Here is a 24,243-nt window from a genome sequence, read left to right as displayed (position 1 = left end):
TTGAATGCGCCTAGTAAAAATGTTTTACACTTTACTTCAGTTTGTTTCTGACCATATTTGCAATTTGCGTACTGAAATAAATTATAATGCTTACATGCTCCTTTTTGACGGCTCTGCGTGAGATATGCTTGCAAATTGAGCATTTTCCTCGCTGTTTTCGAAGGATATTCTAAAAATCATTGTTTTGATTTATTTATAGTAGTCGCAATAATTCCGAAATTTAATACGAAATACGTGCACGAATTTCCGATCAGATAGTGCAAAAATATTGCGATTTCGATCAGTAGAACGGAAGATAATCGCATTTCAAACCTGGGAAAATTTCTCAGCTGACTTTTTGAAACGGGACCCCATATTGAAACGTTAGAAGTATTCTACTTCAAAAGGATTTTATTAGGAAGCTCATTTTATTAATTTGTATACTTAAAAATAATTATCATAAGAAAATATTTTTCAAATTAATCTACAGACCCGAAGGTTTCTACAAATCCTTCCAAGAAAATCAGTGAATGTGGCAACTCTACCACTAAGTGAAAGCTACACAAAAACGAATGACGAACATATTTTCATTTATCGCACGAAAGGATTGCCTTCCATCTGCACCGAAAAGTTAATAAAAGGGATTGCGTTGATGCAAAGCGTGCTCATTCGGTATGAGCTGCGAAAGGGGAATGTTCGTATGTGTGTACGCAGCAGAAACAAATCATCGGCAAGGTTTGAATTGTTTCAAAAGATTCTCGTCTTGTATCACCATAGTTATCTACAAACCGTCCTTATTAGGACGAATGCATCATGGAAAAAGATGGGTTGGTAATGTATATGACATAACAGGGGTGTCGTGACCACACTTTGAAATTATTTCAAATCTTGCAAAGCATAAATTGACATAATTTCAATGATTGTTCCTATATGAATTAAATGACAAATTTTCAGGTTAACACGGCAATAACTTTTCAATTTATAGAACAATTTTATATTTTTATTTATCATATAATAACTGTCATCTCTTCCAAACAACTTAACCCTCTGCTACCAACCCCGTGGTTTTGCAGGGTTAAGGAGAATCATTGTAAAATGTCCAATACACGATTTTATGTTGTTACCTCCACTAAAACCACTTCAAAACACTTCCACCTGTCATACAAGTACATTGTCTGTTGTTGAAATCATATGAAATTATTGACCTGTATTCAATGCGGAGAACTCAGTAATAAAATTGTTTTACTGAATAGATTAACTAACGGGATCCCCAGGAAAATTTCGCTGAGCCCGCTGAATCGAACTTAATGCGTAAAATTTAGCCCGGACATTACCCGCCCCTAGTTTTTCGCGAAGCGTGAATCATTTCTGTATGCTAGGAAAAAGATTCCGATGGTTGTTTCGAGAGATTTTAACATTGATATTTCAAAGCAAGAAAATATGAAATTTGTTCATTTCATGAATGAATGTCTCAACGAGCTTAGAATCCAAGTCAAATTTCTGCATCGCGGTATCGGTTTGAATCGGAATTTTCTATGTAACCGCACGCCAGAACCCGTAACTCCGAGTCCATAAGTCGGATCAGAATAAAAATTAATAGCAGTTTATGGTATTATAAAAGCTTTCATTTGATACTAAGTTTGGTCAAATCGATCTAGCCGTTTCCGAGAAACCGATATAATTGTTATTCTAAATTTGGATACTTCCGTCGGGGCTTCTAGACCCGTCAATGATGGCTAAGGTGGCCAAAAAGACTTTGAATGACTGTTAGGGGCCTAGAACTACACATCCAAGCAGTTGAGGCACATTTAAAAAAAACCTTTATACATTCATTACAGTATCCGTTGAAATCGGGATTTTCTGTGTAGTCGTGCTCATCACCCTGTCATTTAGTAACTAGAAGTCACAGGATCCACACAAAATTCAGTAGCAGTCGATGGAAATGTTGTACCTTTCATTCAAGGCTAAGTTTGTGAAAATCGGTGCATAAAATTCCGAGAAACTACAAACTATAACTATATTTTCTATGTGACTGTACTTTTCAATTCGTACCTCCGGAATGAAAATGAAAATGAAATTACACAGTAAGCGACTTTTGAACAAAAAATTAGCGTGTACCTGAAAATGGAACATCTATCCTGACTTGTTCTATGATTTATTCTGATTTACAGAGTAGATCGTGATTTCATCACCCCTCTAAGACCCTTGGTAAAGGCCACTCTTTCGCGCCACACGACTTTTTATTGATTTTCAACAAAACATGTCTTTGTTTGACTCTATTGGTAATGGATTTAGTAACATATTTGATAGTTAGCCGTGTAAAATGATAAGGGTTAAGGTGGGTTTAATGGAGGGTGAGGCCTTATTAAATGAAGAAAAACAGTCCGTCTACGTATTTTTGACGTCAGCTTCATCGGTAAAAATAAAAACAGCATACGGCTTATTAATTCAATTGAAAACCTTCCTGCATACAGGCATTGAAAATCAGCACAAGGACTAAGGGACTTTTAAAAAATTCCATTTCTGAATAATCTATCAAAGAATCAATTGAGGATACGATAGTGTAATTGGCGGCTTTTCTTTCATCGCATTAAAGAAAAAACAAGGTACCAGGGATAGAATTCCAGATGACTTGAATGGCCTTCCCCGTTCCCCGTACTCAATGTTAGCAATATAGTATAAACCATGACACAAACCGTTGCAAAGCTTTTTGAACATCAGCGAATAATTTATTCAATCGATCCCGTTCTGCAAACCAGCCGATTATTTCGTCAATATGTTGCCGAGCAGAGAGCAGAATTCAAATACGTTTGGAAGCCTCTGCCGCGCAAATTGCCCTTACCTGCTGGGAAGTATATTGAAGATTACTGGCTAGCTTTGTTTGGGCAGAGCTCATGCAGGTGTGAAAATTGGTTTTTAATTTTTCAAACACGGTACGCAAAGCAGCTTCCGTTTCGGGCGTAACTGTCGGTAGGTTTATAGGAGCTCGCATCCTGTTGGTCAGTTTGTTCCGAATCGAAACCGGATCAATGAAAATGTTTTCTCCCCGGAAAACTCCCAGCAGATTGTATTTGTCGTAATCGGCGCGAGTCAATGCTAGCTCGGGGATTTTCGAGAGCTCTTCGAACATTCGATTGTCAACGTCATTGAAACAGTTGGTGTAGGAAATGCCGGCCAGATTCAGGAGCTGGGTAACACTTTTTCTAATAAAATCCAGACATTCTGGACCACTTGCTTGTACATCACTGCCAGCCAGTTGATTCAGCAGAGCCGATTCGTCGCTGATGGAATTTTTTACGAAGCTTTCCTCCGAGAGTAAAACTTCGCTTTGGGCCGTTACGAGGATGTCCGCGAAGCCGGAGATGGTTTTCCTAGATCGCTTCAGCTGCGGGAAAATTTGAAGAGGGTCCTCTCGAACGGCCAGTGCGAACTGAAATGTTTAATGATAACATTGTAATTTTACTAACTGCTATGAACTGTCGGCGAACTTACGTTAACCGCCACTAGTGTCGCCACTAGTAACGATAAGACATTCGATGCTTTCATGTTGATCCGACCGATCTTTATGAGGGCTATCAATAGCTATCGGAAGGGTTTTTACTGTTTTTATGAATATCAACTAAAAAAATCACGCCACGCGGTAATATATTATCTACACAACGTCAATGGTTCATGAATGAATGATAGACAGTCACCAAAGGTAGTGCTTTTTTATATATGATAACGTCCACTCGAAGCTCTTATCGTTCGCTGTACGGTCGAGCTGCTACTGTGCTGACCGAAACGAGTTAACGGGATTTCAGTTATGTTATCGCACCATCATATCGCGCTGGCTAATGGTTGTTTTGGCGGGCCGAGATTCAAATTGAGGCGTAAATCCTACTGAACCACGTCCGCTGCTATATCCAGAAATATGTGTTATCTTATTGACCGGTAGCGGTTCTGTCATACGGGACAGGCTATATACATCAGCAAACCTCATTTATATAGGGGTAATTTCTCTTATCCTAGCTGCTTTCATGGCGTTTAATTTTTTTTTGGTTGTTGCGATCCGCTTACAAACAGGAAACTCGCGACTGTAGATTAACGATGTTTCATTTTTGCTTAACAATTTATCTTTGCCTCGGTGAGAGGAAGGAGTTGAGTGGGGGGATGGGGGTGCAAAACCAAACTGCATATTATACCTTCCATTTGAGACTAGGTTAGTGAAAATTGGTTCGGTCATCACCGAAGTGACTTCAGTTCTGGCGTATATCCGGAACCATGGACTTCCGGAATTATCGGAAGGCGACAATATATTCAAAGAATCTTTGATTCACCATCAGTGATCTAGGCCGGCGAATCAAAGTAATTTGATGCTTATTTCAATAGATTTTTAGCCTATGAGGTATTACGATTGTACCGGTTTATATGAGGAATTCCTATGTGACCGCAATAACCAACCTGTAACTCCGGAACCAAAAGTCAGAATGAAGTTCAATAGCAGTCAATGGAAGTATTATATCTTTCAATTGAAATCAAGTTTGTATAAATCGGTTAAGAGTTCGCTGGAAAATAGATGCGACATAGCTTAGGAACTTGGAGAGTTCCCTGGGGGGGGGGGGGGGGGGGCAAGTGCCGTCATTGGTGGCTAAAGTTGTCAAAGCTACTTTGGTTGCTCATTACTGATCAAGACCCGCAAATCCAAATAATGTTAAACCCATTTGAATTTATTTGGACATCATGGTGTTACCAGTTCATATGGGAAATTGCTGAGTGACCGCACTCAACCCGTAACTCTGGAACCGGAAGTCGGATCAACTAAAAATTCAATAGCGTCTTATGGGAGCGTTATACTGTTCATTTTAAAACTAAGTTTGTGCAAATCGGTTCAGCTACATAGCTAGAGAACATTGTGTGTCATTATTCGACACACACATACATACACACAGACATTTTGTGATCTAGACGAAGTGAATCTAATGGTTTGTGGCACTCGGGATTCCGGGCCTGTGTGTGTGTTAACCATCCTATCTCCCACTAGCTGTTAGTGATTTACAGAAAAAAGATGTTTGCATGTATTTAAACATGTTCATGCAAATAATTTAGATAGGGTTAGCTCAATTGACTTTCCGATGACCCATTTCATGTACAGCGCCGGATATGCTCCGAGGTCATCGTTCCAATTTTGACTTTTTTTCGGAACACTATTGAATCAAACGGTAATTGGCTTCACATACCATTTGTCAAATATGAGCTTTTTTCGGAAACTCTAGTTCTCTCACAAGAATTTTGAAGTTTGTATGTGAAAATATATGAAAAACAGGCAATAGGAACAATAAATTCAGTTAAACATGCCAGTATCATCTTGTATATCCTAAATTCTGCAGATATATAGCTTAAGGTGTAAGGATCAACATTGCCGAAGACTACAAATTAATCCAATTTTGCAGTAAAAAAATATTCTCATATACAGTTATGTGTTGCCTCTCTTTCTCGCACAGGCTTGGAATAGCAAATTTCAAAAAAAAAATTGGTTGGTCTTCAAAGTTAAATAACATTTTACGGGAACCTCCAATCAATATGCGATCTTCAACAAAGCTGTTCCTTATAAAATAAGTTACTCGATCGTAAGTTTTGAGATATGCAGAGTTACTGTTAATTTTTTTATTGGAATTTTAGTTTTTATTCCCGAGTTTCCATATATATATTACTATAGAAACTAGAAACCTCTTGTGGGTAAACTAGAGCTAGCGGAAAAAGCTCATATTTTGCATGTGATTACCATTACCAGTTACCATTCGAATTAGCAGTCATAGTTGGAACCTGTGTACATTTTTCGCGACATGTCAAGCCACCCGTACATTCACGCTCTGCTGAAAATGTCTCATGTCTCAAACAGGTTAGCTTCCAAGCCTCGATGGTTGGTCTCGTGACATGTCATGGAATTTAAATGCGTCATCGGTCTTGAGACTGGTCATGAGGATAATTTACCTGTCGCGCGTAAGGCGATACCAGTCACACAGTTTACGAACCTGTACAAAGATGAACATTTTGTTATGGTTTGCTTGTTTGACCTGTATCTTATTCTTGATCGTTTAAGTACCGTGCAGTGGCAGATAAACGGAATGGTAGACGCTATATAAATTGAATTATTTTGAACTTTTTCAACTTTTTGATAGTAAATGTAGCGAGTTACGAGGAGTTAAAAATCAATAGTTTTAGACATTTTAAACGCACACTGGGAAGTAAATGCATCAAAATCGAAAATTTTTCAACTTTTCACAGGTCAATATTTTTTGTTATTTCGAGTTACGAGGTTTTGAAAATCAATAGTTTTAGACATTTTAAACGCACACTGGGAAGTAAATGCGTCAAAATCGAAAAATTTTCAAGTTTTCGCAGACAAATATTTTTCGTTATTTCGAGTTACTAGGAGTTGAAAATCAATAGTTTTAGACATTTTAAACGCACACTGGGAAGTAAATGCGTCAAAATTTGAAAATTTTCATCTCTTCACAGATAAATATTGTTTGTTATTGCGAGTTAAGAGGTGTTGAAAATCAGTCGTTTTAGACATTTTAAACGCACAAGGGGAAGTAAGTGCGTCAAAATTGAAAAATTTTCATCTATTCACAGGTAAAGATTGTTCGTTAGTGCAAGCTACGAGGAGTTGAAAATCAATTGTTTTAGACATTTTAAATGCACACTGGGAAATAAATGCGTCAAAATCGAACATTTTTCAACTTTTCACAGATAAATATTGCTTGTTATTGCGAGTTACGAGGAGTAGAAAATCAATAGTTTTAGACATTTTAAACGTACACTTGAAAGTAAATGCGTCAAAATCGAAAAATTTTCAACTTTTCACAGATAAATATTGTTTGTTATTGCGAGTTACGAGGATTTGAAAATCAATAGTTTTAGACATTTTAAACGCACACTTGAAAGTAAATGCGTCATAATGGAAAAAAATCTACCTTCACACAAATTTTTTTTTGTTATTGCTAGTTACGTGAAGTTGAAAAACGATAGTTTTGGACTTTTTAGACACACATTAGTAAGTAAATGCGTCAAAATGGAATTTTTTTCAACTTTTCGCTAATTTTTTTTGTTTTTCGAGTTACAGTAAGATTCCGTTTTGTCACGTTCCGTTGTTGGCATGCTACCATTTTGGCACACTCCGATTTTGGCAACAAATGGGTTCCGTTTTTGTCAACATTCTTGTTGTACATAATAAATCTTTTAAAAATGTGCAATAGATATTTTTTGTATCAATTGACATTGCATTTGACTTTATTTCCAAACATGGGAGTCATATTAATCCTCAAAAGTCCAAATCATTTTTTTTAAATTTTGTTAAAATTGTCTTACAGTTTCAATACTTTACTGTGATAATTTTGTGATGTTTTTCGCAATGTTGTTTTAAAAAAGCGTTATGCATTTAAAGGTTAAGGTGAAGATATGCGGAAGCCACGTTGCTAGGTACCGACTCGCTTGTTTACATTAGGAAAAACTGAAATCTGAAGTGAAAATTCAAACGCACAAATGAGAGTTTCCGAACATTTTTCTTTGGTCATCTGCACATTGGCAGAAAATTTGAAGTTTTGTTAGTAAACGATTAAAGTTTCGCGAGTGTTTTTGCAGTGGTGTGTGAAAAAAGTGCATTTGAAAAAGTGCAATGAAAACGAGAAGTGTTTCGAAAAGAAACCCCAAGTGAAGAGGGGCGATATTTTCGCACAAAATAGGAGCTACAGATGGCATTCCGTCAAAAACTCGGATTGATTGTATAGGAAAATATTCTAGCTTCCTTAAGTAGCAGTTTCGTGGCACTCCAGCAAGGTTAGTGTGTTGAAAAACGTATTTTTATATTTGCTCATGTCAGATACATGGTTAGGCAGGGGAGAGGGGTGTGTGTGGCGCAGCAGCTATGTTGTGGCTCGCATGTATAATGTCCTTAACTATGTTTTACACTATATGTGTCGTATTTAATGATAACAATAAGTATAGATATGTATTGTTTATGTATAATACAAGTGGTAGCAGTGTAACTAGTGTTAGACGGAATCAATTTTTATAGTCGAATGCAGATGAATGCGCTACACCGCATAATACAACGTCACTACAAAACTTGGCACTAAATTTGCAATACATATCGAAAGCCCGTATTTAGGAATACAAAACTGATAGCTCCCAAATAGTTTACGATGTCTTTTTGAAAATGCATTTTCAGATATAGTGCACTTTATATTCGTAAATGTTGATTTTGCAAACCTCCATAGGTGCCAAAATTTTCGGGTAAAAAGAAATAATAAATTAACACCAAACATGAATTCAGCGACGTAAAATTACCCCAATGTGCAGTTTTTATCAAATTCGGATCCCTTTGGAGGTTTTGACCGACTTTTTTATGGAAGGTGATCACTGTGCGAAGACTGAATTTGATAAACATATGAATAAAATTGAATTTTCTTATTTTTTCCTTTCATCTAATTCCATTTCACACATGGTTAAAAATCCTTGAAACATTTTTGAAGTCGTAAATTGAAAATCCAAACTTTAAAAATAAGGTTCAATTTTTGGCACGGTTCCGGTTTTGGCAACAGCAAAAAATAAAATTGTTGCCAAAAACGGAATCCTACTGTACTAGGATATGAAAATCACTAGTTTTGAACATTTTAAACGCACATGGGAAAGTAAATGCGTCAAAATCGCAAAATTCACTTTTTACAGATGAATGTTGCTTGTTTTTCCGAGTTATTAGGACTTGAAAATCAAAAGTTTTGAACATTTGAAATGCACAACGGGAAGTAATTTCGACAAAATGGAAATTTAAAAATGCGTTTAAAATTAGAGGTGTGCCCAGCGCCGTCGCGCCGGCGGTTGCAGGTAAAAATAGTAAACAACTCGTAATAACAAACAATGTTTATCTGCGAAAAGTTGAAAAATGTTCGATTTCGATGCATTTACTTTCCAATGTGCATTTAAAATGTCTAAAACTATTGATTTTCAACACCTCGTAACTCGCAATAACAAACAATGTTTATCTGTGAAAAGTTGAAAATTTTTCGATTTTGACGCATTTACTTCCCAGTGTGCGTTTAAAATGTCTAAAATTATTGATTTTCAACACCTCGTAACTCGCAATAACAAACAATGTTTATCTGTGAAAAGTTGAATTTTTTTCGATTTTGACGCATTTACTTCCTAATGTGCGTTTAAAATGTCTAAAACTATTTATTTTCAACACCTCTTAACTCGCAATAACAAACAATGTTTATCTGTGAAAAGTTGATTTTTTTTCGATTTTAACGCATTTACTTCCTAATGTGCGTTTAAAATGCCTAAAACTATTGGTTTTCAACACCTCTTAACTCGCAATAACAAACAATGTTTATCTGTGAAAAGTTGAATTTTTTTCGATTTTGACGCATTTACTTCCTAATGTGCGTTTAAAATGTCTAATACTATTGATTTTCAACACCTCTTAACTCGCAATAACAAACAATGTTTATCTGTGAAAAGTTGAAAAATTTTCGATTTTGACGCATTTACTTCCCAGTGTGCGTTTAAAATGTCTAAAACTATTGATTTTCAACACCTCTTAACTCGCAATAACAAACAATGTTTATCTGTGAAAAGTTGATTTTTTTCGATTTTGACGCATTTACTTCCTAATGTGCGTTTAAAATGTCTAAAACTATTGATTTTCAACACCTCTTAACTCGCAATAACAAACAATGTTTATCTGTGAAAAGTTGAATTTTTTTCGATTTTGACGCATTTACTGCCTAGTGTGCGTTTAAAATGTCTAAAACAATTGATTTTAAACACCTCTTAACTAGCAATAACAAGCAATGTTTATCTGTGAAAAGTTGAAAATTTTTCGATTTTGACGCATTTACTTCCCAGTGTGCGTTTAAAATGTCTAAAACTATTGATTTTCAACACCTCTAAACCGCAATAACAAACAATATTTCTTGAGCGTTTTTTCAAAACGTCATATCTGCAATGAGTTACTCTCTTTGTTTACTTTCTCTTCTGTTAATAATTCGGTCACTTTAACATTTATCCCTCAACTCTTTGCATAATATGCTAGTAAAAACCACCGTCTTTCGATCTGTACTGTAAAATAAGTGAAAAGTGTTATAGTGACGCCGTAAAAATCGAAAGAGAAAGTATAAACAGAGAGTAACTCATTGCAGATATGACGTTTTGAAAAAACGCTCAAGATTTATTTGTGAAATGTTGAAAGAAATACAATTATCTCATTTTCTATATTTCCAATTATCCGCCAAAGTACGGTATCCAATATTTTACCCATTTTCAATACCGGTTCATTGTCGACATGTCACATAACAAGCAAACCTGTTTTTCTATTGTCGCGACCGTTCGCAAACGAACATACATGTCACAGTTCAGTAAATGTACCGACGCTTGACAAACCAGTTTTGTTTTGAAACATGTACAAATTTTATGACATGTCACGGGGAAAATGTATCGTGTCATAGTACACGCGCTTGTGTCACATGTCGCAACAATCCGCAACTTGTACATGTCACGAGCAAACATGCGACCAGTCACCAGATGACTGGTCATAACCATGACATTTTCCAGCTATGTTAGCAGTGCTCCGAAAAAAAGTCAAAATTGTTGCCGGTCTAATACCCATAGCTTATGGGATTTCGACTAACTGCCCGAGCAAAGTCGAACATCAAAATTACAACAAGTAGAAATCATATTTTGATAATAGCATCAAATTGAAAACTTATTTTACTATCAGTTTTAGATTTTTTAAATATGACATCAAATTTTGATCTCATTTTGCTATCTTTGTTTCTTAGAAGAATGTTCTATGTTTATATTTCTTTGTTGAAACATCAAAGTGAATACATATTTTGTTATCAAAAAAAAATTAACATCTCAATGAGCTTTCAATTTACTCTCACTGGTAGCAGAATTAGTTTTCTGTTTGATGTCATAGGACAGTTTTGCTGCACTCCATTTTGATCATTTAACCGTTAAAACGACCAAAACGACAACAACCTGTGTAATCATTTGCCGAACATCACAACATCAAGTTTAGTTTTCAATTTGTTGTCAGACCCTGCTCGGGTGGGGCTGTGGCCGATTATTTCGTCCGCGTCAACATGTAGCGCCATACCTTCTTTGGCAAAGTTGTTGTACTCACTTGGGCCTATAACTTAGAGTTATAGGGTATCCAATTAGTAGAGAACTATGCCGCCAGAGGTGCTATGAAAAAAGAGTAAATAAATCGAACTTCTCGTCGTAAATTCGACTATCATCAAATGGATTCAATGTCAAATATATCAAGACTCTGATTATTTAGAAATGTGGTGTCTTCGGGGAATTTGTGAAACAAGTCCAGAGCTTCTAGATGGTAGAAATTATAACTCGCAATTGCCCCACCAGGCGGCGCTAGTGCTAATGCAAATATTCAACACATGTTAAAATAATTCTATATCTCAACATCGTGATTAGGTGGAGTAGTACTGTCTTCAGCAAAGTTGCTCGAGAGGTCGAGGACTACCCAACGATAACAGATTAGTTCGAAATACTATCACTATGCGGCGCTAGTGAGCGTAGAAGCTTTCAGCAAATTGTAAATTATGGTGTATCTCAAAAGTTATATTATCATGGAAAAATGGTGTTTAAACTGGAATGGACCCGCCAGGCGGCGCTAGTGAGCATTATTTTTCAAAGCATGTATCTCGAGATCATGATCATTAGGAAGGATGGTGTCTTTGTCAATATTCATAGGCAGGTCGAGCTCTGTCTTACGGCGAACAAATTAGTTCAGAACTCGTCCACTAGATGGCGCTAATGCGAATAAAACTTTCTTAATATTATAGCTATATTTAAAAAGTCTGATAATTTAGGAAAACGCTGTTTTTGGTAAAGTTCTTCAGGGGGACAAGTGCTGTTTGACAATGTATAGAAAAATTTCGATTTTACCCGCTAGGTGACGCTAGTGAGCACGAATTTTCCTTTCAATTTCTGCATCCTGTATCTCCAGATCATGATCATTTGGAAGGGTGGTGTCTTTGGCAACATTCATAGACAGGTCGAGCTCTGTCCTAAGGCGACAAAATTAGTTCGGAACTTGCCTACTAGGCGTCTCTAATAAGAATGAAACTTTCTCAACATTATAGATATATTTCTAAAGTCTGATAATTAATGAAAACGTTGTTTTTGGTAAAGTTCTCCAGGGGGACAAGTGCTGTTTGACAATGTATAGAAAATTTTTGACTTTACCTGCTAGGTGACACTGGTGAGCACCAGGGTTGTTAATCGATAATTAATCGTCATCGTCGATAACGTTAACCACCCGTCAACGTCATCGGAAACTCCGTTAACGATAATGTATCGTCAGATTCATCGTCATCGTCGATAATTCATCGGTGGTTATCGCGATACATTTTGCGTTACTTTCCCGTTTATTGGAGTTGAAGTTGATGCGGTTAACTTTCAATTGTTTAGAAATAAATAACTATTAAAGGATATGTTGTTGGCAATTGAAAATCAATAGTATTGGACATTTTCTATGCACAGGGGGGGGGTTCGACGATGTGTCAAAATGGAATTTTTTGTCAACTTTTCGGGAGTGTTTTATATTGAAGGGAAAGTTATTGGCAGTTGACAATCAATAGTTTTGGACATTTTCAATACACAGGGGGTTCGACGATGTGTCAAAATGGATTTTTTTCAACTTTTAGGGAAAGTTTATTATATTGAAGAAGTTATTAATAAGTGAAAATCAATAGTTTTGGACATGTACCGCCGGTGCGTCAAAATAGAAATTTTTTCAACTTTTCGCGAACTTTTTATATTTGCTTTTTATAGGCAGGTTGTTGACAGTTGAAAATCGCCAGTTTTGGACATTTTCAATTCACAGGAGAATCCACCAGTGCACAGTGTTTCCAAAATGACAAAAAGGTGAAAAACATTTTTTAACTATAGTGTCTTCAGCAAAGTTTATTTATATCTTTTTGCATTTAAAAAGTATAAGTTGGGTGATTAATCCCTCTAAAGCTGAGAAGCAAGTTTTTGTTTGGTCATTTATGAAAATAAAAAAAAATCTTTTTTTGGCAAAGTTGTTGAGAATATCTTTAGTATTAATTTCCCTGAAGAGACTATGCGTCTATCTGTCGATTTAGTTATACGTTTGTGAAGATTTCTTTGATATACCCCACAAAATTGCTTATTTCAAAATACTTTTCCTGGTAATTTTGTAGAATTTCAAAATGTTCCAAGATTTCGTTCAGCATAAGAAAATACAGAATTTTTGTAATGTTAGTTTATTTGTATCTCTTACAACTTAGAAGTTATCGAATGATTTAGTGTCCAAAAAAGCAATGTTTTGGTATGGAAGCCACAAATTTCCGCAGGTAAAGCTTCACCAAGACGAATCTGTAAAACAAATACTATCAAAACCGTTTGGTGGTTTCTAGTCTACGTTCAAGTCAAAATCGAGTAAATTCCTTCTTTAGCATATCTTTCTTATCTGAGAGATGCAAAATATACAAAAATAATACTACTGTACTGTAAGACCTCCTAAGGGAAATTTTTACTAAATAATCAGAACGGGTTATGAGGCTTTGTCGAGGGACTAAAGAAGATTATTTTAACCACTGCGGTTTATTAAAAAGAAAGGAAAAAATATATTAGTCTTGGTGTTTGCGTTTCGACATCGGGTCTTCACTGTATTCAAAAACGACTAAAACTCTATTATGAGGCCGTTCATAAATTACACTACATTTTTGAGGGCTAAAGAAGGAAGCATGAAGCATCTTGTTACATAGTGGAGAGAAGAAACGGAGGAGGGGCTAAAAGCTTCCCAACTAGAAAAAAAATATACATTGGAAATATGTATATTCTCCTTTTTAAAATTCAAAATCTTATAGTTTAAATTAAAATTATAATAAAATCTGTTAATCACCACACCACTTAAATGTGTAGTATAATTTGTGAATGGCCTAATAATAGTGGTTTAGTAGTTTTTTCAATATATGTCTTTGCGTGATAAAAATTACTAATTATACAATAGCTCAAAATTTGTTTTCTTCATGGTCAAAACAATTTTGATCACCTTTTTGCCGCACTGTGCACCTGGGACTCTTCTGTGCACCAACTTACTCGAAAAGTTAAAAAAAAATCCATTTTGACACATCGTCGGACCTGCGTATTGAAAATGTCCAAAATTATTGATTTTCAACTGCCAACAACTTTCCCTTTAGTATAATACACTTTCCCGAAAAGTTGAAAAAAAAAAAATTCTCCGCTGTGCATAGAAAATGTTATAAACTATTGATTTTCAACTGCCAACAACATGTCCTTCAATAGGTATTTATTACTAAACAACTGAAAGTTAACCGCATCAACTTCAACTCCAATAAACGGGAAAGTAACGCAAAATGTATCGCGATAACCGATGAACCGACGATGACGATGAATACGACGATACAATTATCGACGATGACGGTGAAGGCGACGATACATTATCGTTAACGGAGTTTTCGATGACGATACATTATCGTTAACGAGTAACGCCGATAAATTATCGCGAAAAATGTATCGTATTAACAACCCTGGTGAGCACGTATTTTTGGTGGTGTCTGCAACAAAGTTGCTCGAGTGGTCGAGGATTACCCAACGGTAACAGATTAGTTTAGAATACTCTCACTATGCTGCGCTAGTGAGCGTACATGCTTTCAGCATGTGGTAGATTGTGATACATCTCAAATGTCTAATAATTGCGCTTTTGGCAAAGTTCTTGAAGGGCTCAAGGACTACTCGATTATGGATAGATTAAATTGGAATGGATCCGCAAGGTTACGATGGTGAGCAAGGATATATTTTAAATTCTGTATCTCGAGATCATGATAATTTGCAACGGTGATGGATTTGGTAATATTCGTCGGCAGGTCGAGTTCTGCCTTATGGTGAACAGATTAGTTTAGAACTCACCCATTAGCCGGCGCAAAGGAGGATAAAACTTTCAGAATAAATGACACTAGTAAGCACGCATTTTTTTCAATTTTAGTATTTCACTATTAAGGCAGTTTAGAAAGGTGGTGTCTTCAACGAAATTGTTTGATAGGTCAAGGACTACCCAATGGTGACCGATTAGTTTGGTATACTCTCACTATGCGGTATTAGTGGGTGTGGAAGCTTTCAGCATATGGTAGATTATGAGTTATCTCAGAATTCTAATAAATTAGAAATATGGTGTTGTCGTAAAAGTTTTCGAGGAAGAATAAGGGCTTCTCGATTATGAATAGATTATTTACTGCTCTGATTCTTGTTAATTTTATCTAAATTTCTGAAGTAGCCTCAAAACGGATAAGAAGATAAATTCATCAACCCATTCTCTGTCGCATAATGATAGTATTTAAAACAGATCTGCCATCATCAGACAACTCTAGATCTACCGATGAATTTCACCGAAGAAAGCCTTTTTCTAAACTATCATGATTTTGAGGTGCTGAAATTCGTAAACTGAAATCCACGTTAATCTGATAACACAATTTTCATGAATTATCAAACTTTTGACTTAATCTACTATGCAGTGGAAGTTGTATTCTCCCTAACAATGAGTGAGTTCTGAACAAATATGATCACCGTAAGATAAAACTCAACCTGTCGATGAAATTTGCCAAAGACACTGCTCATACAAATTATCCTGATCCCGAGAAATAAAAATTGGAAAAATTGCTAGCTCATTAGCGCCGCCTGGTGGGTCCACTCCAATTCAGTCTGTCTTTAATCGAGCAGCCCCTGATTTCCTCAAGAACTTTGCCGAAAACACCATCTTTCTAAGTTACATTCTTGAGATGTATAATAATTTACCAGGTCCTAAAAGTTTCTGCGCTCACTAGCGCCGCATAGTGAGAGTATTCTAACTAATCTGTTACCGTTTGGTAAACCTCTCAAGCAACTTTGTTGAAGACATCAATCTTCTAAACTGCCTTTATATCCAGATGCAGAAATTGAAAGGAAAAAATCGTGCTCACTAGCGTCACCTAGCGGGTAAAATCGAAATTTTTCCCCCTGAAGAACTTTCCCAAAACCAGCGTTTACCTAAATTATCAGACTTTAAAAATATATCTATAATGTAGAGAAAGTTTCATTCGCATTAGCGCCATCTAGTGGGCGAGTTCTGAACAATTTGTTCACCGTAGCGCAGAGCTCGACCTGCCTATGAATATTGCCAAAGACACCAACCTTCCAAATGATCATGATCTCGAGATACATGATTTGAAAAAAATGCTCACTAACGCCGCCTGGCGGGTCCATTCCCGTTTATTCTATCCATAATCGAGTAGCCTTTGACCTCCTCGAGAACTTTGCCGAAAACGCCATTTTTTTTCAAGTTATTAGACTTTTGAGATATATCATATTCTCCCATATGCTGAAAGCTTCTACGCTCACTAGCGCCGCATAGTGAGAGTATTCCAAACTAATCTGTTACCGTTGGGTAGTCCTCGACCTCTCGAGCAACTTTGCTCAAGACAGTACTACTCTATCTAATCACGATGTTGAGATATAGAATTATTACAACATCTGTTGAATAATTGTATTAGCACTAGCGCCGCCTGGTGGGGTAATTGCGAGTTATACTTTCTACCATCTAGAAGCTCTGGACTTGTTTCACAAATTCCCCGAAGACACCACCTTTCAAAATAATCAGGGTCTGGATACATTTGACATTGAATCCATTTGATGATAGTCGAATTTACGACGAGAGGTTCGATTTATTTACTCTTTTTTCATAGCACCCCTGGCTGCATAGTTCTCAACTAATTAGATACCATATAACTCTAAGTTGTAGGCCCAAGTGAGTACAACAACTTTGCCAAAGAAGGTATGGCGCTACATGTTGACGCAGACGAAATAATCGGCCACAGCCCCAATTAGTCGAAATCCCATAAGCTATGGGGATCCTACAACGCGGGTACCGCGCAGTAGGAATCCGCGCAGTAGGAAGCCGCGTTGTAGGAATCCGCGTAGTAGGAGAGAGTTATACCTTTTTCCTATCTCATATTTACGTTTAATTCAATCTGTACTCATTTTTCCTGCAATTTCTGTTTATTAAAGAAAAAAGAACCGATTGACACCGCGTCTCACTCGGCGCTGTCATTTCTCTAAGCATGATATCACTGCCTGTTGGACTCGTGAGTTAGTTTCATTGGAGATCTCCAAAGGAGCTGTAATTGGACAAAGCTGACTGCTATCTAGAAGTGTCACTTTTTGTCATTAATACGTTCTATGAATATATTACAAGACAATCCCACCTATATACATATATACACAATAGATCGGCGACTTTTTGAACTTTTTTCGGAACAATGCCAAATCAAGCGGTAACTAGCACCACAAACTATATGCCAAATATGAGCTTCCTCCTATAGCTAAAATAAACAATCAAAATGCAATAAAAAACTCACAGTTATTCCGCATCCCTCAAAACTTAATGCTGTGTAGCTTTTTTAATACAGAGCAACTCTGTTGAAAGTTGCATAATGATTGGAGGTTACCGGAGAAAGAGAGGTAGCATATAATATTATATTAGAATATCTTTTTACCACAAAGTCGGATCAATTTACAATCTTCTGCAATGTTGATCCTTTCGTTTTCCATTATGCGCATGCGGATTTTAGGGTACATAAGATGATGATGGCATTTTTTACTGTATTTACCGTTTCCAGTATCGACATCTCACGTTTTCTCACATACAAACTCAAAAAGTCTTGTGAGTAAACCAGAAGCATCCGAATTTGGGATATTTGGGGCTTCTGGAGCCAACCACTAAGCGACTGAATGGTATTCCAAAAAAAGTCCATCGTTGTGTCGGTCCAATACACATACATACGTAGAAACATAAATACATAATGGGCTAACTCTAGCGAACCGCACACATTTGCACAAAATCCGCTTTGGATATTTGGATATTGGCATTTCGGTGTACCCCAAATTAGTAAAAATTTCAATATTTTCAAATCGCTTGGAATTTGTGGATCGGACAACTCCGGAAGAGTTTTAATGTTTTTTGGATAGCTGGAATCTTGTTTTGTAATACTGCTTCAGCAACTTTGCCGGATCTCAGCGTTTAATATAACTTTTTTATCATTCAAATTGGTAATAAAATGTTTAAAAATGTTTTTTTTTAAAGTTGGTGCAATACACAGCAACACCACTATTTTCAATAAGTTTTAGGCTGAAGATATACAAATGGTTGTGTTCAACTACGTTTATAATAATATTTTCTTATTTAATACAGGAATCATCAGTAGAAAGCGATATTGAAAATGATTAAAAAACCCTTAAAATATCATCGTTTTGCATCCATGCAAAAATTCTTTAACAATTTTTGACATACTCCTACTTTTGCCACGTTATACAGTATGCTTCTAGGTATGTAAAACATATAACACAACAAAAAATCTAAAAAAAATATTTTGGTTATTGGCCAGGAATTTGTTCTAGTTTTTTCTCTGTGCGATGCCACTACAATGCTTTGCATTAATTTTCTAGCATATATCGAAAACCGATGATTTTTACTAGAATATTACACTCTTAAAAAATGGAAATTACATTTGACGTAAACAACATTGCGACGTATTTTTCTATCTAATAATGGAATTTTACATGTTTTGACATGTGAAATAAAATATTGTGTCTCTTTTGATGTAGAAGTCGGTTGAATGAAGAGGGAAATTGTTAACAACGCGCATTTTTACATGTTCTTGAATGTAAATTCAAGTCACACGCTCCTTTTATGTGCATCTTGCGAGATGTAAATATTTTTAAGTGTGTATGCAAAGAGCAGAGTAGGAAGTGTTGAAACGACCGAGCAATGAACAGAAGAGAAAGACCCCAAAGAGAATTTCCCACCGTCCAGAATTATGCAATAATATAAGAACAGCGATGTATTTTATGATGATGATCAGTGTTCGCAATCAATCACCGAACATCATGCTCTCTCCTGCTCTCCTCCCGGCATAAACACGCATTATGCGTACAAATACAAACACGCCGCTTACACAAGAATACGAGTGTATGCTCGCCCACACAATAGAGATCCATGCACGTACACGGCTCACGCACATAACAGTCCGCAGAACCGTACGCCGTAAGCCAAATTCACAGTCCCTCGACACGACCCAGCGACAGCCCAGCACTGCAGTGCGTTGTACTTTGCTATTTAAATTGTAACGACATATAATTAGCAAGGGACTGGAAGGTGAAGTATTTTTCAAATATTAAGAGCCATAGTACTCAAGGGAGAGCAAGGATTTGAAGTAAGAAAGTTTAGAAAAGCGTGAAGTAGGGTCAATGAACAAGCTTAGAGTTTCCCGGTTACTTAGCTTTTTGTCTTCTTTGCGGCATGTCCGGACAAGCGTAAAGTCAATTTAATGACTTATGCTGTCGGAGCCGACAAAAAGTTAAGTCACGGAAAACTTCCACCCTAAGCATTGTGCGACGATGAAACTCATTGAGTGAGTTAATTTGCTATTTAAATCCCAAAAGTAAAAATTTAATAAAAATCATTTCATTCTCATTTAAAACTTTCCTATGTTGTTAACTGAAATAGCGTAGTTTAGGGGAACATGGGGAGACTTGACCAAGCATAAGCATAAGCATAAGCATAAGAGATCGCCCGTAGTTGCTACTCCGTTATTGACCAGAACCAAATTAGGTTGCAAAATGTTCATTGGAACAACATGCTTGGGAATAACATGATGAGCCACATTGTACAAACTATTCTGATCCCTGCATGCTGATCAATACCGACGCCGGCCACGTCCGAATGCAGATCTTCTGGGGAAGGAAGGAATGTTAGTCCGATACATGTTGCTACTAGAGACCGAGGAATCCTCTGCATCTCCACATGTATCACGGGATGGGGAGAGTTGTTAGTAAGTGTGCCAATAGCGTTATCATGTAATAATTGCTCTGGGCAGACGGCTGCCGAGAATTTGGGAAATTTATCATTTGTTGTATTAATACGATTAGCAAAATAAGCACCTTGAACTCCGGATAGCCGGCTATAAGGAGCACTGCTTATATTTTTTTAATAATATTCAATCACACAACGAATTTTTTCGTGGTTTCTATCGTGTCGGTGCTGATTTTACCCGGCGATCGTTTGAATAAAATGAGGAATCTTATACAGAAGGTTTATCAGAATCTTCCACAGGTATCGCGGAGTTGGTGGTTTGGAAGGGAATAGGGTCTAGGATTCGCTCCAAGCAAGCGATGCGACCTGTATAGCATAGTTTATTAGGTAGTAATTCAGTTAGTTTTCGAGAACACGATCGCTCGAAAAATAAGATCTACCGAGAGTATCCTGTTTTCTAAACAAAAGCAATTTCACATCCACACAGCCGATCGTGGGAGTATTGCCTAGAAAAGCTAATCTTATCTGTGTAATGGGCCGGATCACTATTTATTGCGACATTATTTAGACTAATTTCGCTATTCCTTCTCTACGATATATTTTTTGGGTTGCAAACGAGTGATAAAACGTTATACAGACAGAAAGTTATGATAGCTCTAGATGTTATAAATCAACGAAAGTATTTCCTATTTCTAATATCGGATTGTTTGTGAAATACACGTATACGAACGATTATATCGAACATTGAAGGGAAATACAGAGGATCGTTAACCTGATGCACGGGCTTGTTACCAATAACGGAACTTGAAATTAGATTCATTAAAACAGACGCGGCGAATTTTCAGTACGTATTGACCCGCGATCATCGATACTAGTTAAATTAAAGTCTTATTGGCACTGATTTCCGAACAACTTTTACGGTATTGTTTTCTCGGCTATATCGCATACTCTCATTCTGCTACTATCGGCAGAAGGCTGATAGCTCCCAGTCGTCGCCGGTCTAAGGACCAAATGTCATCAATAGACTCGCCATGGGGAGACTTGACCAAGCGCGAAATTCTACAATTGGCAATAACGTGTTCTATTTGGTTAACAATTTAAAAAAAACATATTTTTATACTTGTTTCGAACCCTTCAGGTAATTTTGAAAGTTAGGAATGAAAAATCCTTTCCCCATAGAACATATTTCGTAATTATTAAATTTGCGTTAAATGATGTAATTTTTTATCAAACTTTGTGTAAGCTCCTCGAGCAATAATTTTTTTTAAAGTACTGATATATCATGTAATTCCTCGATTTTACATGAACACATGCTGTAATGGTTAGTAAAAGGTGTTTCATCACATAGAGCCCAAAACACTCTAACAACTTTAGTCTCACTTTAACAAAAGCACTGTTTTGAGTGACTTAGTGGAATGTTATATTAAACACTTTAAACCGTTGTCTTCCGTTTTAATTCGGAAGACAACGGTTTAAAGTGTTTAACTTTAGTCTGAAAGTGAAGAAAAATAGTTCATAGAAGCAACTATCCATTAGAACTTACAATCCAATCATTTTCATTTTACAGGATACACATCTTTAGTTTATACACATGCATCCAGAGCCAATAGTTAAAAGTAACTGAATGCTCTACAACTGCGTTCAATGATTTGACCCAGAACTCATCAAGATAATTGGCAGATAAGCGGCTTGAAACAGTTTCAGAGGATGGATGAATCGACAGATAAAGGAATGCGTCGTATGACGGTATCTGTTGATTGAAAACTTGATAGGTAAAGCGGTTTCCGATTCTCAGAGCGTTCCGGTACGATGGACACTGATAGCACTGCGACTGGTTGGTGACCCATTTTAAATCGACAACAGATGCAAATTGCTCAATTTCGATTTTAACGGAAGCTTTGCTGTGAGTTCTCACGATTGAATTTTTAATGCAATTCGTGATTTAACGTTGGATGTTTAGCATCAGGTGGCTCGATAGTGATGTGATGATGTATTTATTTTTATCGCATCGAAGAATAAAATTTCAATATTATAATCTCAACCAATATTTTAATTCAATATTATATCTTCTAATAAACAATGTTGTTTAATGAAGGAAAAAAATTTTCTACCTCTGCAAACTGTATAAAAAGATACAATTTGTTACATGATTACAATTTTGCTTTACGTAATTTATGAAATTTCTATCACTATCAGAAAAGAATGGTTTATACCTTTACAAAAGCAACCTTAGCATTTGATTAGAAATGTGTTCGTTTCTTGCAAAATAAGAGAAGGTGGGGTTTTTGTGTACTCTGTCCCAAAAATCCCTATCTACCATGTGTGTTTATGGCCTAGAGTGTAAATAGGCGTTTTATCGAGTAGTTGTTTATATCAGTTCTTGTCCTGATGCTCATGCACGGATTTTCAACAGAATACTTTTAAAGTACATAAAATAAATTAGTAACAATAGTTAAGCTAGGTGGCTCTGAATCGACTGGTTATTGTAGTCCATCAACTAATTGCGAAGTTGCAACCGTGAAGACCTTACATAGTATCGTTACATAGAAGATTTTGCACAATTTAAAATGCAACCCAGCCACAGATAATGGAGTAATGACATTTCTAATGTAAAAAAATAAACTAAAATGATACTTTTTGGTCAATTGGGTCGTTAGTAATGAATTGTTGAATCCAAACAGGCTACATCTTTGTTTTCTTTTTGTTAAAGAGGGGCCTTAGGGTCATTTGTCTCTTTTTCGGGTTTCTAACCCTATATGCGGGGTTGGGAATCGAACCCAGATGAGCTGCGTACAAGCCAATCAATTTACCAACTACGTTATACCCTCCCTTGCTGGCCAAATCTTGAATTGTGAATATTTTCCTCAAAAACATTTTGCCGTTGGATCCATCTGGATTTGATTTTGCAATGACAAATACTACTGAAAAAAATGGATCATCCAATGAAATTGTAGTTTTACCTATTTTGGGTGGCCAGGGTGGGAAATTTTAACACAGTATTAATGTCCAAAAATTTTTCATTTACTTAAAATTGTATATTTTTCATAGCCTTACTTCTCTGTGGCCTTGTATCATTTCACTAAAGTTCACATGCTTTGCTTTTAAAGCGCTCCTCATTTACTTAATGGATATGGGTTATGAATGGTCCGACAACGTTGCCCTTCGTGTTCGAATTGAAAGTACTGTCGACCATTGAATGCAGATGGAAGATCGACCGCAGAGACGCGGTATAAGAACCGCGAAGCTTCAACAGCACTTAGTTTATCTCAAGTGGTGTTTTCTGCAGCGTAGAAATTAAAATCACCCCGGTGATTTTTCTGATGCAAAGTAGTACGATTTATGTAGATAAGATTAAGAAAATATGGAAGGAGAACATCTGAAGTGTGATTATCCTTTTTCGATTCATGTATTTTGTTTTAATGACGTCAATTCATAGTTCCAGATAATAGTCATTGATAGTAATGTTAGTGGTTACGCTAATGCTAATTTCCGTTCCATTTATTTACTATAAAACATGTAACTGAATATAGTTACAATAAATCCAGTAAAAATGAATTGTGTTATTTTCGCAAATTTTGTTGATGAACTTTTGTGCTAGCATCAGTTGGCTAACTAACCGCACAAAAGTCACGATACGTTACATCGAAAATATGCGTATCCCGATCAGAAACACATAAAAAGATTTCAAAACTATATCTCGATTTGTTACTTGTTATAATTTTCTGTTATTTTAACTACTAACGAGACCAAATGTATAACACAATATGTTACGAAAATTGCGCTCTGTTATAATCTTGTTATTTCATTCTGATCGGGATACCAACGAAATGCAGCGAATGGTTATTACTGATATTGAATTGAATCAATCACTTTATAGCTAGAATAATGACACGAATACATGCACAACTTTCAAATAGCATTAAGAGCATGATCTGCAAGGGTTTCACTAGTGATCAAGAGCAAAGAACCAAGTGGGAAGTATGGTTTTTTTTTTATGGTAAAGGTATTAAGAATGTTAAAAAATCAGTATTTTATATTTTCAACCATCTGAAATATGTCATAAAATCATACTGTTTTGCGTTTCGGCTTCGCCTCATCAGAAACCAACACTAACTTATTGTTGGAATAGATTAGCGCCGGCTTGACGCAAATCCCTTAAAACTAAAACACACTTTGTGTTTCAATCGAACGACTGATCAAACGTGATGTCCCGTTCGAGCAAAAGTTCTGTTTATGCCGATGAGACACAGTGAAACCGAAACTTGTCTTGGCTTAGCAGGCCTATGCGGAAGCACTATGCTATATTTCACCCTAAGGAGGAAAATTTGGTAAAACCAAAAGTTTCTCGCAAGGGTGAAAATTTG

The 24,243-nt window shown here is 36.3% G+C and overlaps 2 protein-coding genes across 3 annotated transcripts in view; one reads left to right on the top strand and one right to left on the bottom strand.

Moving 5' to 3' along the window:
* Positions 1 to 24,243, top strand: part of LOC131681931 (uncharacterized) — a 323,359-nt gene that overhangs the window by 73,342 nt on the left and 225,774 nt on the right. The window lies entirely within an intron of this gene.
* LOC131681935 (uncharacterized) lies at positions 2,687 to 3,865 on the bottom strand. Its single transcript, XM_058963037.1, has 2 exons — positions 3,472 to 3,865; positions 2,687 to 3,409 (listed from the first exon to the last, which is right to left on the bottom strand). The coding sequence occupies exons 1-2, from the start codon at positions 3,523 to 3,525 to the stop codon at positions 2,780 to 2,782; spliced, it is 684 nt and encodes a 227-aa protein (XP_058819020.1). The 5' UTR covers positions 3,526 to 3,865; the 3' UTR covers positions 2,687 to 2,779.

This window comes from Topomyia yanbarensis, chromosome 2 (genome assembly GCF_030247195.1).
Source record: "Topomyia yanbarensis strain Yona2022 chromosome 2, ASM3024719v1, whole genome shotgun sequence".
Lineage (NCBI taxonomy): Eukaryota > Metazoa > Arthropoda > Insecta > Diptera > Culicidae > Topomyia > Topomyia yanbarensis.
This window is presented reverse-complemented; position numbering and strand designations above follow the sequence as displayed.

What these genes read in the sequence shown, in the direction of transcription:
- LOC131681935 (XM_058963037.1), bottom strand. Translation starts at nt 3,525, where the DNA reads ATGAAAGCATCGAATGTCTTATCGTTACTAGTGGCGACACTAGTGGCG. An exon ending in CGACACTAGTGGCGGTTAAC is followed by an intron (nt 3,410 to 3,471) that starts GTAAGTTCGCCG and finishes TAAACATTTCAG; the next exon opens with TTCGCACTGGCCGTTCGAGA.